General features: G+C 60.5%; 2 protein-coding genes across 2 annotated transcripts; one reads left to right on the top strand and one right to left on the bottom strand.

The window, feature by feature from the left end:
- Positions 1-1,615: 1,615 nt before the first annotated feature.
- On the bottom strand, positions 1,616-6,108 carry A1Q1_06631 (fatty-acid synthase complex protein; the record flags this gene model as incomplete). Its single annotated transcript, XM_014327680.1, has 4 exons — positions 1,616-5,736; positions 5,789-5,880; positions 5,948-5,976; positions 6,052-6,108. 4 exons carry the CDS (start codon positions 6,106-6,108, stop codon positions 1,616-1,618), a joined length of 4,299 nt encoding a protein of 1,432 aa, XP_014183155.1.
- A 1,821-nt stretch (positions 6,109-7,929) lies between these two features.
- Positions 7,930-16,309, top strand: A1Q1_06630 (fatty acid synthase beta subunit; the record flags this gene model as incomplete). The annotated part of the gene is made up of 4 exons (XM_014327679.1): positions 7,930-8,309; positions 8,598-9,165; positions 9,222-10,113; positions 10,158-16,309. 4 exons carry the CDS (start codon positions 7,930-7,932, stop codon positions 16,307-16,309), a joined length of 7,992 nt encoding a protein of 2,663 aa, XP_014183154.1.
- Positions 16,310-16,807: the final 498 nt, after the last annotated feature.

Genomic DNA, 16,807 nt, shown 5'->3' with positions numbered 1-16,807 from the left:
CGTCTCGGAAACAACCAGCCGAGGCGCTCGAGAACGACTATGCCGTGCGGAAGGAGCAGCCGTCGACGAACGACGTGCAGATCGACCTCGACGTGCCTCGGACTATCTCGGGACATGCGCTCTTCAAGACGAGATTCGGACACGGACAACGCGCCCTCTTCCATGTCCTCCACGCCTTCTCCCAGACGTGCGGGACGTGCGGATACTGCCAGGGCATGGGCAGTGTGGCGGCCACGCTGCTGTGCTACTTTGCGCCCGAGGTGAGCTTCATGGTTCCACGCTCTAGCTAACGAGCAGCGCGCATACACGCTCCTGGTCCGTCTGCACGACCTGTACGACATGCACGGTATCTTTGCGCCGGGCTTCCCGGGCCTGCTCGAGACATTCTACGTGCAAGAGCGCCTATTGGAGCACCTGATGCCGGACGTGTACGCCTCCTTCCAGCGCAACATGATCAGCTCGAGTGCATGGGGCGCCAAGATCTACATCACGCTCTTCGTCAACGTGGTGCCCTTCAACACGCAGCTGCGCCTGTGGGACGCCCTGTTTCTGGACGGGTACGACGTCATGGTGCTCGCGGTGCTGGGGCTGTTGTGGGCGTACCGGCCGCTGCTGGCGCACAAGAACGCCAACTTCGAGAGCATATTGAGTTTGTTGTCGAGCTACTTTGTGCTCGAGGACGAGGACGCGTACCTCGACTGGATGCGGAGGGTGCTCCACTCCAACGGCGTACGGGAGCAGATCACGAATTGGCGCAGGGAGTGGAGAGGTCTCGTGGCGAGGGGGGAGGAGGGTGGGATCCTTCTCTAAGCTGTAAGTCGAGCTCGAGCGGCTGAGCGAAGAGGGGTCGCGAGGCCCCGAAGGCCGAAGGCTGAAGGCTGAAGGCGAGAGGAGGCAATAGGGGAGGATCCTGGGGAGGAGCGAGGCGCGAATAACATCATACCCAACGACAATCATAGACGACACATCGAGTCGAAGAGCGGGCCACACAGTTCTATAATCCATTTCTGTCTTAATCCTTACCTACCATTATTGACCATTCTCACTTGCATTTTCCACTACCCATCCTCAATCTTCCATACAGACACCACCAAATCCACTGCGAGACGTCCTTACATAGTTGCATGTCATTAGTGCCCTGCTTGCGCCATGACTTTCACTCTCCATTCAGACACCACACCGAGACCATCCGAGAACCCGAGCCACTACTGTCCCAATCCAGGCTAGACAACCTCTCCCTTCTGTCCTAGCCACTGCGCCACATCCCTATCCCCTCTCCTCACAGCTCAAGCCTCGCTCCGCTCGGCCACAGTCCACAAATGCACATGTTCATTCCTAATCTCTATATATGGGGGTGGGTGGGGGTTAAACTTTGAACGAAATAAAACTGAAAATAAAAACCGATCAACTCTCAGACTCGTCTCTTCTCAACAACAAACGGAGAATTCTCTATAATTATGTTTTTATGGGCCGGTTACACTGGGATGTGTTCCGGCAGGGTTGGCCTTTGGCCTGCTCAGTCAGACTCAGCCAGGCTCGGCATAGCCCAGCCTCGCTACGCCTGCATGCGCTCGGCCATGGGCCTGGGCCTCGCGCGTAGACTCGCTTCGCTCGTCTACTGAGCCACAGCAAACGCAATAGCCGACGAGTCCGAGTGCGAAATAGACACCTCGATCTTCTTGCCTCCCGCGGCCTTGGCGGCGTCGCCGGCGAGACGGACCTGGGGTCCAGTCTCGGACGCGACGATCTCAATGTCCTTCATGGCCGCGCCGGCGCCCTTGGAAGGCACGCCGAGGGCCTTGAAGACGGCCTCCTTGGCGGCCCAGCGGCCCGCGAAGGACGCATCGACGTCGGGCGCCTTGGAGCAGTACATGATCTCGTCGGGGGTGAAGTTGCGCATGCGGAACGTCTCGCTTGTCGGCACGGCAGAGATGAGCTCGGTGTCGACGCCGACGCCGGCGGTCGACTTCTGGTGCTTCAGGAGCTTCTTCACCGTCTCGGCGTGCTCGTGCTGCGCCGGGATCGACGAGGGGAGCTTGCCCTGGAACGCGTAGCTGCCCTTCGCGGTCGGGGTGGCGCGGGCGAGCGGGTTGAGGAGAACGGGTCCCTCGAGCTCGGGCGTGTACGGAGGAGCGTCCTTGATCTGGACGAGGTTGTTCTCGACGAACGCCTGCGAGAGACGCGTGTACGAGTCGAGCTCACGCTCGCGGCGCTTCTCCTTGTACTCCTTGAGCTGCGAGGGCTCAAGCGAGGCGTAGAGGTAACGCGGGTGCAGGATCGCGGCCTGGCCACCGACCTGGCCGAAACCGAACGAGGTCAGGAGACCAGCCTCGAGACGCGTGTGCTGGATCGACTTGGACGGGTAGAACAGGTACGGGAAAGCGAGGAGCTCCTCCGAGATGTTGTCGGCGTTGCGGTTGCCGGGGACAAGGGCAGAGTTGATCGTCTGCAGCATACCGTTGAACATCCACGCGGCGGCACCACCCTTGGGGTGACCAGTGAGGTACTTCTGGGTGATGACGGGGACGGCGTTACCCTTGGTGCGGCCGAGCTGCTCGAACTGGAGGTTGTAGACACCAGACTCGTTCTTGTCGTTGGCCTTGGTCGAGGTACCGTGGCACGAGATGACACCGACCGAGTCGGCGTCAAGACCCCAGACGGCGAGGGCACGGCGGAGGGGAGCGATCGAGGGGTCAGAACCCTCGAGCATACCAAAAGTGGCAAGAGCGTCCTTCTCCTGGCGCTTGGCCTCGGACTCGATGAGGGCGACGCGCTCCTTGAACGCTTCGCCGTCGGTCGACTCGCCAGAGGCGGCGAGCTCGTCGCGGACAAAGTCAATCTCGTTCTCCATCCACTGAGCAATCTGGTTGCGGCGGAAGGCGAGCTGACGAGCACGGTACTTGACGTCGAGGATGGGAAGGGCGCGGGCGGGGTTGACCTCGCGGGCAGTGGAGAGGACACCACGGCCGGGGGCGGGGACGGAACGACCAGCCTTGTCGGTGTGGGTCGACGAGTAGGCGACGATACCCTGGATGGAGGCACCCATCTCGAGGGCAGTCTTGGCGCTCATGAGAACGTGGACACCGCATCCCTGCGACTCCATGAATCCAGCACGGGTCGAGGTCATGGGGCGCGAGAACTCGTTGGGCTCACGGCCGTTGGCAAACTCGGACTCGGCGTTCGAGGTGGCCTTCATGTTGGCGAACTCGTACGAGCCCTCCTCGGAGAAGTCGTCGAAACCACCAGCAATCATGACCTTGGCCTTGCCGCCGAGGATCGAGTCGCAGGCAATCTCAACGGACTGCAGGGCAGTGGCACACGCACCGACGGGGATCTTGACGGGACCCGAGGCGGACATGAGGAGCAGGTTGACCCAACCAGCGACAGTGTTGATGAAGGTCTCCTGGAGAATGTCCTTCTGGACGTCCTTCTCCTCGCGACGGTCCTTGAACATCTGCGAGAGCGAGGCCATACCACCCATACCGGAACCGAGCGAAGTACCAACCTCAGAGGGGTGGACGTGCTTGTAGATCTCGTAGGGGTCGGTGACACCCGACATGATGAGAGCCTCCATGACGGAGACGAGGGCCCAGAGGGCAGTGCGGTCGGTCTGGGCAATGATGTCCTCGGGGAGACCGTAGCGCTTGGCGTCCCAGCCAGTGGGGAGCTGGCCGGCGACAACACGGTCAAACTTGACGGCCTTGGGGAGAAGGACACGGGCACCCTTCTTGAACTTGACGAACCACTCGCCAGACTCCTGGGCCCAGATGTCGACGTTGTCGCCCTGCTCACGCTTGAACTTGGCGGCGTCGTCGGCAGAGACCTCGAGGGGCTCGAGGTCGTGCGAGAGCTCAACCTCCTGGGTGAAGCCCTTGCGCTCGGGGTCGTAGCCGTGGAAGAGCTCGGGCTCGATGAGACGGATACCAGTGTGCTCGAGAATCTCCTTCTCGTACTTGGAGCGGACGTCCTTGTCGTCAACGGGCTCTCCAGACTTGGCGTCGACCCAGCCGACGTAGGCCTTGCCGTCCTTGAGCTTGCCGTCGAGGTACTTGATGTAGCCCATCATCCAGGCGAGCTCAATGCAGCCCTCGATGGTGAACTCACCGCGGGCCTCCATCTCCCAACGGGTACGCGAAGAGCCCCAAGGGCCAACCTCGGCGAAACCGGTACAGACAATGACCTTGTCAAGGTCAATGAGACCCTGGAGGTGGTTGAGCTCCTTGAGAACGTCGTCCTCCTCAATCTTGGGGAAGTCAAAGTTGAAGTTGGCGCGAGGAGCAATGGAAACCTTCTGGTGAAGGCGCTCAGCGTCAGCGCCGTTGGTGACACGGAAGTCGGCACCGTTGTCGAGGGCGATGGCCTTGCGGAGGTCGGCAATCTTGTTAATGTCAAGACGGATCGAGGTCATGACGTCGGCGAGACCGGCAACGCGGTCCATGCCACCGTTAAGGTCGGCCCAGATGGGCTCGATCTGGGTGATGTCGAAGAGGAGAGGGTGCATCAAACCGAGAATGTTGAAAGCCATCTCCTTGGCCGAGAAAGTGCGAACACCGAGCTTCTCAAGGCCCTCAGCGACAAAGTTGGTGGCGCTCATGAGACCAGTACCACGGGTCCAGCCAATGACGGCACCGGCGATACAGAGGTACTCGCCCCAGGACTCGGAAGCCCAACGGTTGAAGAGGGTCTCGAGCGAGATCTTGGACTCGGCGTAGAGACCGTCGTTACCGAAAACACCGTGGTTGGGCGAGAGGGGAAGGACAACCTGGGTGGGGCGGGTAACGAACTTGCGGGCAGCCTTCTTGGCCTTGACGGCACCGAGAAGACGGAGGAGGTTGGTCAACATGAGACGGTGAGCAAGCTCAGAGCGGTCGTCAAGACCGTCGATCTCACGGCCGTTCTCGGGAAGAGCGGCGAAGGGGACAATGTAGTCAAGGTCGACGCCGAGGTCGGAGTAGATGTAGTCGACGAGAGCCTCAACGTCCTGCTTGGAGGCACCGTTGAAGGGGACGACAATCAGCTTGGAGCCCTTGGAGCCGACCTCGTGGAAGATGTTCTTGTAGTAGTCGACAGTGTCGCGGCTGTAGCGCGAGGTGGTGACGATACAGGTGGCACCGCCAGAGAGGAGACCCTTGAGGATCTCAACACCGATAGAGCCCTTGCCGACACCGGTGAGGAGGGCGGCCTTCTTGGCGTAAGTGACACCAGACGAGGCAATCTCAGTCAGGACGTCAAAGTAGATGTTGGTGAGCTTGTTGGAGTAAGCCCAGGCGGTTCCGGTCTTCCTCTTGAGGTGGAGGAAGGGAAGGTGCTCGTCGTCGACCTCGGTGCGGTCCTCGACCTGGGGGCGGAGGAACTGCGAGGAGTCACGGCGGGCCTTGGGGCCCTTGGCGCGCTCAAGGGGGTCCTTGGAAGCGGCGGAAGAGGCCTGCTGGCCGAGCGACTTGATAACCTCAGAGTACATGTTACGGATAGCGGACTTCTGAGCGCTGGTGATGGAGGGCTGGGCGTTCACGAGCTCCCAGAGCTTCTCAATGTCGGCCTGAGCCTTCTCAAGGTTGACCTGAGCCTCAACCTCACCGCCGTTGGCCATCTCCTTGACGTAGCTCTCGAGCTTACGGACGTGCTGGCGGGGGATCTCAGAGTACTGAATGTCACCCTTCTGGGAGACCTCGGTGTGGGGAGCAGTGGGGAGGGCGACATCGCGGTAAACGGGGGGCTTGTCGGCAACCTCGAGACCTGCACACTCGTTAGCTAGCTATTCCGCTTGCGGCGTTTCTCAGCTACTCACAGTTCTCGAGAAGGATCTGACCGAACTTCTTAGCCTTCTCGTAGTTGGGGCCCTTGGTAACATCAACATTGTCGATGTGGTACTTCATGTAGCTGGGAACGTCAGATTTCGGCTGGCTTACGAGGTGGAGGGCGCTTCGTTGCGCCTCTAGTTACTCACTCGATGAGCGCGGGGTCTGCACGGTTCATCTGAAACGGTTGTCAGCGTCCGTGATTCGATTGCTAGACTGCTCTGCGCGATGGGCGCCTTGGCGGTTTACTTACGATGGCAATGCAGCGCGACGTGAGCTCACGGCGCACATAGTCGGCGTCGGCGGACATGGCTGCGAGATTGGCAGGTCGCCGACTTGATCAGAGAGGAGAGAAAGGGGAGGGAGAAGTTGAGGAGAGACAGTGGGCGTTGGCTGTCAGAAAAGTCGGGAGAGGGAGAGAGGAGGAGTCAGGAGGGGGCGGAGGGGGGAGGAAGGGCGACTCTTTGGTTGAGGGAAGGGAGAGAGATAGAGATGAAGAAGAAAGGGTGAGCCGGGTCTTGGGATGTGAACAGATAACAAGACTAGCGACGGCGAGGAGATTGGGGAGATGGAAGAGGAGGGGGATGTGGGTTTACTTTGAGGAGGTGTCAGCGAGTGACGACGGCTGCGGGTTTGACGGCCTGGAGGTAGCAGCAGCAGTAGTGCCTCGACGGTGGTCGCCATCGGTCGGATTCTCTACTGGCTGCTGAAGCTATGGGGCAGAGATAACCCAACCCCACCCCACACTGGGCCACGCGAGGAAGGTTCCGTGACAGTGATAATGGGGCAAAAGTGCCGAGTGGACCCTGAAAGTCCGCCCTTGCGCCTGTCAAAACCCCTGGGATGCAAATCTATCGTGTTTCGCACTTGATCGCCTGCGTAGCGTACCGCGAGCGGTGACCTGTCGTCCTGCTTCCCCTCCGCCCAGCCAGCCCAAGTCAGGCACGTCGCGTACCTGTCGGTCTCGTCTCGCCTCCACCCCTCCACATCGCTCTGATTTTTTTTTCTCTCTCTGTGCAGGTACAGGTGTGCTGCTGTCCGTTGCGCCGAAGCGCCGCCGACGCCGCCGCGCCTTCCCTTTCCGACCAGGCGATTCTGGCGGCTGGCGGGTGAACCTCGCCTGTCTCGCTGGTCAACTGGGTCTTTCGGGGGCGGGGTGCCTGAGTTTCTAGGCTGCCAACCCCAGCAGGTATGGGCTGGGCTGGGAACAATCCCTTTCCATCACCTGATGCCTGATTCGCATCATCGCATCACATCTCACGCACTGCTCCCGACCCGTTGCCATGCCGCACTTGGACGAGTTTTTTGGCTCTCGCTCCATGAGGGCAAAGGGACCTGCCGTCGAACGGCGCGAGGACAGCATGGCGTTAAGACCTACGTAGCACCTGCGAGAACCGGCAGGCTGGCTGTGCAGGTGGTGGCAAATACCAGGTGGAGCATGGATAGCATGCATGCATGGTGAACGGGTCACGGGTGACGACGAGTGCGTCGGTGGCTGCATTGGCTGGCTGGCTGGCATGGCTGAGTGTACTTGAGTAGGGGCCACCACGTCAACAACAGTCAGCGATGCATCGCAGTCAGATGGAATGTGAGATCATTGATCACCGCGAATTTGTATTTAATGAGATTGTGCCTTTTCCGGGCGGCGCGGGGCGGGCGACGTGCGCGATCTGCGATGCACGTTGCAAGGAAGGCCAGGAGGGAGTGACTACTAGCGCGGATTTCAATGGCTGTATTGGGTAATAGGATTAGCTGATAGCAAATTGCTTCTGCCAGAAAAGCGGAACTCTCGGGTCAACCCACTATGAAACCCCAAAGATAAAATTATCAAACCGCGATAGGCCATAGGCCACTTGGCGGCCACCGCTCGCCATGCCCAGCGGCCATCTACGTGTTTCGTGCACCATCCATCCACACGCTTGCGTACTTGTCTTGTGCATGGCGTTGTTGCTGAACAATGCCGCATGTGCCATGTGAGGATAGGGGGGGTCAGATCGGGATTAAAGCCGTGCACTGTGTGCATTTGGGCGTATGTGCACATGGATTTATTTGTTGCTCACTGCTTCCCATCTCATGCGGAGGGAGGGGTGCGCGATGGAAGGATAAGGGGGAGGGACCTGAAAAAGTTGGGATGCCGACGTGCACCTACTGCACCGATGCACCGACTGCTGCACCGCGCACCGACCGATCCGTCGGCACTCACTCACATACGCGGGCGGTTCCCACCGCTCAAACGTTGGGGTTTTTGTCTGGGCCACGTGGCGAGGAGAGTCCGCCTATCTCTGGACCCTGTCGCCCTGCCGCCCCTGATTTCGCCCTGCAGGCCCTGTACCCCACACTCCCCACCACCAGAAATCGCGACCGCTGCAAACCACTGGGGACAGGAGAAATCCAATCCAAAGCCCCCGAGTCCCAGTTGGGGCAACCAACCCGTCCACCACCTACCGACCACCACCGACCACTGCAGCACACCACTGCACAACCGCACACCGCGGCTCGGCCCTCTCCCCCGTCAATCACCCCGCCCTCGCTACCCAAAAGAAAGTCATAGCCTCCTACGCACCCTTCTCCCTCTTTCTCCATCTCCCTTTATCTTTAGACCAAGGGTGGTATCTCTTTGCCATCTCCCTCTATCTCTCTCTCTCTCCCATCTCCCATCCTCTCTAACCCTCCTCCTCTCTCCTCTCCTCTCGACCAAACGAACCAAGCGCGGCACCCTCTAGATTTCCGTCGTCACCGCGCCTTCCCCCCCTCCCCCTTCCCTCTTCTTCTTATCCACAAGTTTGGGACTGCCGCAAGTCCAACCGCCCAGCATGGCGTCCCTCTTCAGCGGTCCCCCTCCCACCCGCCCCTCGTTCTGCACTCGCCTGCAGCTCGCGTTCACATCCTCGTCCCCGCCTCCCCCCTCTCCGCCTGGGTTGCCTCTGAGGTCGCCGCCCAGGAGTTCCACGACTCTCGCATCGCCGACGACGATGTTCCCGCCCCCGTCGACGAGGACGACGAGGACGCCGTGGCCGCCGAGCCCACCAACGAGCCCCAGGTCAAGCTCCTCGCTCGTTTCCTCTCGTTCGTTGCCGACAAGGTCGCTTCTGAGCCTTCCGATGAGCTCGTCCAGGTCCTCCTTGCGACCTACGAGCGCTTCAACGAGCTCTTCCTGAGCTCCGAGAACGTTCTCTCGCTCGTTCAGGACTACCAGCCCGAGGTCCGCGCTGAGGTCCTGACCGCCTACTTCAAGGCTTTCGCGGCTCTCCGCAAGGCTCTCGGCGACTCTGCCGTCAAGATTGCCCACCCCGCTGCCCTCCTCGAGGCCGCCAAGCAGGGTGAGGCCGAGCTCTACGCCCTTTTCGGTGGACAGGGTGTCAACGAGGTGAGTCACAGCAGATTTCGTGATATTTGGGGATCTCGGCTAACTTTGTGTTACAGACCTACTTCGACGAGCTCCAGTCGCTCTTCAACGTCTACCGCCCCTTCGTCGAGGAGTACCTCGAGAAGCTCACCGAGCAGGTTCTCGTCCCGCTCGCCCAGAAGGCCGACGCCGACGGCTTCCCCTACTACTCGCAGGGTCTTGACCTCATCGGCTGGCTCCGCGGCACCGCTGCCCGCCCCACCACCGAGTACCTCGCCTCGATCCCCCTGTCGCTCCCCCTGATCGGCACCACCCAGCTCACCCAGTACTGGATCGCCGGCAAGGTGGCTGACGTTAACCCCGGAGAGCTTCGCTCGCTCTTCGGCGGTGCTACGGGCCACTCGCAGGGTCTCGTTTCGGCCATTGCTGTCGCTGCCTCCGACTCGTGGGAGTCGCTCGAGGCTAACATTGCCAAGGCCGTCCGCCTGCTGTTCTTCATCGGTCTCCGTGGTCAGGAGGCCTTCCCCATCGTTGCCATTGAGCCCGAGATCATTGCCGACACCACTGCCAACAACGAGGGCACCCCCACCCCTATGCTCGCCGTTAACGGCTTGAGCCGCAAGGCCCTCGAGGGCCACATCGAGAAGGTCAACGCCTTCCTTCCCGAGAACGCCAAGGTCGGCATCTCGCTCTTCAACGCCGCGACCATGTTCATTGTTACTGGTCCCCCCAAGTCGCTCTACGGTCTCGCTACCGCCCTCCGCAAGGTCATGGCCCCCGCCGGTCTCGACCAGGGCCGCATTCCCTTCTCGAAGCGCAAGGCTGTTTTCAACATCCGCTTCCTGCCCATCAACGTCCCCTACCACTCGGACTACCTCCAGGGCTGCACTGAGCGTCTCCTGAAGAACGACTTCTCGGACGACTGGTCCGCTTCCGAGCTCGCCATCCCCGTTTACAACACCGAGGACGGTAAGTCATCTCCTGGGTGCAATGACCCCACTTTTCAAAATTAGCCGAGATTGCTTCCGCTAACGTTATCTCAGGCTCTGACATGCGCAAGACCGCCGGCTCGATTGCCGAGAGCGCTCTTGACCAGATCTTCACCAAGCACATCCACTGGGCTAAGGCTTGCAACTTCCCGTCGACCGCTACCCACGCCGTCGACTTCGGCCCCGGAGGCAACTCTGGTGTCGGATTCCTCGTCTCCCGTGTCACTGAGGGCCGCGGCGTTCGCACTATCGTTATTGGCGAGAAGGGCGCTGCCGCTGCCGAGTTCTACGATGCCAACAAGGTTCGCTCCGAGCCCGCTTGGCAGCGCGAGTACCACCCCCGTCTCGTTAAGACTCTTGACGGCAAGATCAACATTGACACCCCCTTCTCGCGTCTTCTCGGCAAGCCCCCTATCATGGTCCCGGGTATGACCCCCACCACTGTCGGTGCCAACCTTGTTTCGGCCACTCTCAACGCTGGCTACCACATTGAGCTTGCTGGTGGTGGTCACTTCGCCCCCTTCATTCTCCGTGCCAAGGTTGACGAGCTTATGCGCCGCAACAAGCCCGGTCTCGGTATCACGGTGAACGCGCTGTACATCAACCAGCCCCAGTTCACCTTCCAGTACCCCCTCCTCCAGGAGATGCGCCGCGAGGGTCTCCCCATTGAGGGCTTCTGTATCGCTGCTGGTATCCCCAGCTCGGACAAGGCTACCGAGATCATCACCAACATCAAGAACGCTGGCCTGAAGCACATTGCCTTCAAGCCCGGATCGACTGAGGGTATCCGTCAGGTTGTCAACATTGCCCGTGCCAACCCCGACTTCCCCATCATCCTCCAGTGGACTGGTGGCCGTGCCGGTGGTCACCACTCGGCTGAGGACTTCCACCAGCCTATCATCTCCACCTACTCGTCGATCCGCAAGTGCCCCAACATCTCGCTCATTGCTGGATCCGGTTTCGGTGGTGCTGAGGACGTCTGGCCCTACATCTGTGGTGACTGGTCCACCAAGTTCGGCCTGCAGCCCATGCCCTTCGACGGTGTTCTCTACGGTTCGCGTGTCATGGTCGCCAAGGAGGCCGACACCGCGCCCCAGGTCAAGAAGCTCATCGTCGAGGCCCCCGGTGTCGACGACTCGGAGTGGGAGGGCACCTACGACAAGCCTACTGGTGGTATCCTCACCGTCCGCTCCGAGCTTGGTGAGCCCATCCACAAGATTGCTACTCGTGGTGTCAAGCTCTGGCGCGAGTTCGACGACACTGTCTTCAACCTGCCCCGTAACAAGCGCAAGGCTTGGCTCGAGAGCAAGAAGGACTACGTCATTGAGCGCCTCAACGCCGACTTCAACAAGCCCTGGTTCCCCATGAAGAAGGGTGGTGTTGCCGTCGACGACCTCGCCAAGATGACCTACGAGGAGGTCACCCGCCGCATGATCCAGCTCATGTATGTTGAGTCGGACAAGCGCTGGGTCGACATCTCGCTCCGTAACCTCACTGGTGACTGGCTCCGCCGTGTCGAGGAGCGCTTCGCTGGAGTTGATGGTATCCGCACCAAGGAGTCCCTCCTCCAGAGCTTCTCTGCTCTTGACGACCCCATCCCCACCGTTGACGCCTTCTTCAACCACTATACCAAGGGTAAGGAGCAGCTCATCGGTGCCGAGGACAAGGCCTACTTCCTTAGCATTGCCGGCCGCCCCTTCCAGAAGCCCGTTCCCTTCATCCCCGTCTTCGATGACAACTTCGAGTTCTGGTTCAAGAAGGACTCGCTCTGGGTTGCCGAGGACATTGAGGCCGTCTTTGACAAGGACGCCCAGCGTGTCTGTATCCTCCAGGGTCCCATGGCCGTCAAGCACTCCAAGGTCGTTGACGAGCCCATCGCCGACCTCCTCGGCAACATTGAGGGTCTCCTGACCAAGTACATCCTTGAGCGTTACTACGACAACGATGAGTCCAAGGTTCCCACCCTTGACTACATCGGTGCCCGCCCCAGCCAGGCCCACACCATGTACGCCAAGGAGTCGGTTGAGGGTGGTGCTCGCTACCTCTCGCTCACCGACAAGCTCCCCCGCGTCGAGGACTGGCTCCAGCGCATTGCTGGCCCCAAGCTCTCGTGGCTCCGTGCTGCCCTCACCACCCCCAACGTTGTCCAGGGCAAGAAGTACGCGACCAACCCCTTCCGTCGTATCTTCGCTCCCCGCAAGAACCAGACCGTTCGCATCACCCCCGCTGAGGGTGAGCCCGAGAAGGTTGAGGTCTTCGGTGCCATCCGCTCCGCCGGTAACTCGCCCAAGGACTTCAAGGCTGTCGAGCTCTCGTTCGACCGAAAGACCCGCGTCATCACGATGCAGCTCAACGAGGAGCGCCTCGGCTCGTCGGTTCCCCTCACCTTCACCTTTGAGTACAAGCCCGAGCAGGGCTACGCTCCCATCCACGAGGTCATGGAGGGCCGCAACAAGGCCATCAAGGACTTCTACTGGCGTCTCTGGTTCGGTGACAACGAGAAGCTCCCCAGCCTCCCGCTTGACAACACCTTCACCTGCGGTGCCACCACCGTCGACCCCGCCACCATCCAGCGCTTCTGTGACGTTGTTGGCAACCAGGGTGAGAAGTTCAAGGCCGCTCGCAACAACGAGATCCTCGCTCCCATGGACTACGCCATTGTCCTTGGCTGGCAGTCTATCATGAAGACCATCTTCCCCGAGGCCATTGACGGTGACCTCATCAACCTCGTCCACCTCTCGAACGGCTTCCGCTTCATCGAGGGTGTCGCGCCCCTCAAGGCCGGCGACGTCTGCACCACCGAGGCTCGCGTCACCTCTGTCACCAACTCTGACAGCGGCAAGACCGTCAAGGTTAAGGGCTACGTTCTCCGTGACGGTGAGGCCGTCATCGAGGTCAACTCTGCCTTCCTCTACCGCGGCAAGTTCACCGACTACGAGAACACCTTCGAGACCATCGAGGAGCCCGACTACGTCGTCAAGCTCGACAAGCCTACCTCGGTCGGCGTTCTCCAGTCCAAGCCCTGGTTCGAGTGGGACGACGACTCGGTTCCCCTTGACATTGGCACCGAGCTCACCTTCAAGGTCAAGACCAAGCTTACCTTCAAGGACAAGTCGACCTACCAGGCCGTCAAGGTCACTGGTGCTGCGTTCATCCGCAGCCAGACCAAGCAGCTCGTCCAGGTCGCCACCGTCGACTACGAGGCCCACAACTCCAAGGGTAACCCCGTTGTCGAGTACCTCAAGCGTCACGGCAAGGCCGTCGGCCTCCCCGTCCCTCTCGAGTCGGGTGGCTACTCGCTCATCACCGACCCCGCCACCGCCACCTACCGCACCCCGGCCTCGAACGAGAACTACTCCAAGATCTCGGGTGACTTCAACCCCATCCACATCAACCCGTACTTCTCGGACTTTGCCAACCTCCCTGGCACCATCACCCACGGCATGTGGTCTTCGGCCGCTACCCGCAAGTACGTCGAGTCTGTCGCTGCGGACAACCACCCCGAGCGCGTTCTCTCGTACGACGTCAACTTTGTCGGCATGGTTCTTCCTGGCGACGAGATCAACGTCAAGCTTACCCACACCGCTATGCGCGACGGTAAAAAGGTGATCAAGGTCGAGGCCTTCAACCAGGACGGCCAGAAGGTCATCGACGGTCAGACCGAGGTTCTCCAGCCCCCTACCACCTACGTCTTCACCGGACAGGGTTCGCAGGAGGTTGGAATGGGTATGGAGCTCTACAACAACTCCGAGGTCGCTCGCGCCGTCTGGGACGCTGCCGACGCGCACCTTACCTCCACCTACGGCTTCTCCATCATTGACATTGTCAAGAACAACCCCAAGGAGCTTACCATCCACTTTGGTGGTGTCAAGGGCCAGGCTATCCGCCAGCGCTACATGGAGCTCACCTACGACTCGATCGACGAGAACGGCCAGGTCAAGACCCAGCCGCTCTTCGGCGACATCGACCTCTACACCACGAGCTACACCTTCTCGCACCCCCAGGGTCTTCTGTTCGCTACCCAGTACACTCAGATCGCCCTTGTCGTTACCGAGAAGGCCGCGTTCGACGACATGAAGGCCAAGGGCCTCATCGACCAGAACGCTCCCTTCGCCGGTCACTCGCTCGGAGAGTACTCTGCTCTCGCGTCGATTGCCGACGTCCTCCCGATCTCGGCCCTGTCCGATGTCGTGTTCTTCCGTGGTATCACCATGCAGCGCGCTGTCAAACGTGACGCTGAGGGCAAGTCTCAGTACGCCATGATGGCTGTCAACCCCTCGCGTGTTGGCAAGTCGTTTTCTGAGCCGGCTCTCCGCGAGATCGTTGACCAGATCTCGAAGCAGAAGGAGGTTCTGCTCCAGATTGTCAACCTCAACGTCGCCGACCAGCAGTACGTCACTGCTGGTGAGCTCCGTGGTCTCGCCACCCTTACCAACGTCCTCAACATGCTCAAGCACCAGAAGATCGACCTCGAGAAGCTCTCCAAGACCATGTCTGTTGAGCAGCTCAAGGAGCACCTCACTGAGATCATCAACGGCTGCTGGGACATGATGGAGGAGAAGAAGAAGAAGGACGGCGGCCAGGTCAACCTGGAGCGTGGCTACGCCACCATCCCCCTCCCTGGTATCGACGTTCCCTTCCACTCGCGCTACCTCTGGCCCGGTGTCCTGTCGTTCCGCAACTACCTCATCAAGAAGATCGACCCGGAGCACCTCAACCCCGACCGTCTCGTCGACAAGTACATCCCCAACCTCATCGCCGAGCCCTTCGAGGTTACCAAGGAGTACGTCCAGAAGATCTACGACGAGACCAACTCGCCTCGCATGGAGTCCGTTCTCAAGGGCTGGGAGTCCGAGTCCTGGGCTTCGCCCCAGAACCGCCAGCGCCTTGCGTACAACATCCTGACCGAGTGTCTCGCCTACCAGTTCGCCTCGCCCGTGCGCTGGATCGAGACCCAGGACGTCCTCTTCCAGAAGGCCAAGTTTGAGCGCTTCATCGAGGTTGGCCCCGGCCCCGTCCTCTCGGGCATGGCTACCCGTACCCTCAAGGCCAAGTACGAGGCCCAGGACGGTGCTCGCTCCCTCAAGCGCGCCATCCTCTGCCACGCCAAGAACCAGAAGGAGGTCTACTACGCCTTCGAGGACGAGGCCGCCGAGGAGGCTCCCGCCGCCGGTGGCGACGAGGCCCCCAAGGAGGCCGCCCCCGCCCCCACTGCTGCGCCCGTTGCCGCCCCCGTCGCTGCCCCCGCTGCCTCGGCCGGCCCCGCCCAGCAGGTCGAGGACGCTCCCCCCAAGGCCGTCGACACTGTCCGTGTCATCGTTGCGCAGAAGCTCAAGAAGCAGGCCGGCGACATCCCGCTGTCCAAGTCGCTCAAGGAGCTTTCTGGCGGCAAGTCGACTCTGCAGAACGAGATTCTCGGCGACCTGCAGACCGAGTTCGCTTCCGCCCCGGAGAAGGGTGAGGACCTCCCTCTCGACGAGCTTGGTGCCGCTCTCTCCGTTGGCTACGGCAACCTGGGCAAGCACTCCATGGGTCTCACCAACCGTATGATTGCTTCCAAGTTCCCTGGTGGCTTCAACATCTCCGCCGCGCGCAACCACCTCAACAAGACCTGGGGTCTTGGTCCTCAGCGTGCCGACGCCGCGCTCTTCTTCGGTATCCTCTCCGAGCCGCCTAAGCGTCTCGGCTCCGAGGCCGAGGCCAAGGCGTTCCTCGACTCGATCGCCCAGTCGTACGCCTCGTACTCTGGCATCACCCTGTCGACTGGCGGCGGTGCTGCCGGTGGCGGCGGCGGTGGCGGCGGTGCCGTCATGAACAGCGAGGAGTTTGACAAGTTTGTCGCCAAGCAGGCCGAGCACGTCGAGCGCGAGATCGAGCTGCTCCACCGCTACCTCGACCGCGACGGCCGTGCCGGCGAGAAGAAGGCCGAGAACCACAAGGCCGAGGCCGAGGCGCTCCAGGCCAAGCTCGACGCCATCAAGCTCGAGCACGGCGACGCCTACATTGACGGCATTGCCCCCGTCTTCTCCCCGCTCAAGGCGCGTACCTTTGACTCGTCCTGGAACTGGGCCCGCCAGTCCTCGCTCCAGCTCTGGTACGACATCATCCACGGCCGTCTCGACCCGAGCACCATCTTCGAGTCGGAGCCGAGGTACAGGCCTACTGAGCGCTCCTAAGCGCAAGCGAGCGCAGCGAGCTTGCGGCGAGTTGCTAACAACGAGCCAGCAAGTCCCACGCACCCGTCCAGTACGAGTGCAAACATAAAAATATAGATATGACTGTGTGTGTGTGTGTGTGTGTGTCGAGGATAGATCAGTTTGAGAGGTGTTTCCGTTTTTTTCCTTTTTATCTCCTTTACTACATAGAAAAGTGTTTCGTTTAAAGCAACCAGCCAAGACAAATGGGCTCCCAACCCCCATTCCTCCACTCGCATAATGGGAGCCTCAAAAATGCATCGGGTATAAGACTATGAGTGGCTACACTGGACACTTGGACTTAGGATTGACTTAGACTTGGACTTGGACTTAGACGTGGGCCGGTGACTGACTTGAGACTGACTGTGCGCCCAGGCTGAGTGGCCAGATAGCTTAGATGGAGGAGTGGCCGTGGGAAAGCTTGAAACTAGCCAGAGCAAGCCTCCGACGCATGCTCTCTGTTCATCGACGGGATGACAG

The sequence above is a fragment of the Trichosporon asahii genome (assembly GCF_000293215.1).
Source record: "Trichosporon asahii var. asahii CBS 2479 unplaced genomic scaffold scaffold00008, whole genome shotgun sequence".
Classification (NCBI taxonomy): domain Eukaryota; kingdom Fungi; phylum Basidiomycota; class Tremellomycetes; order Trichosporonales; family Trichosporonaceae; genus Trichosporon; species Trichosporon asahii.
This window is presented reverse-complemented; position numbering and strand designations above follow the sequence as displayed.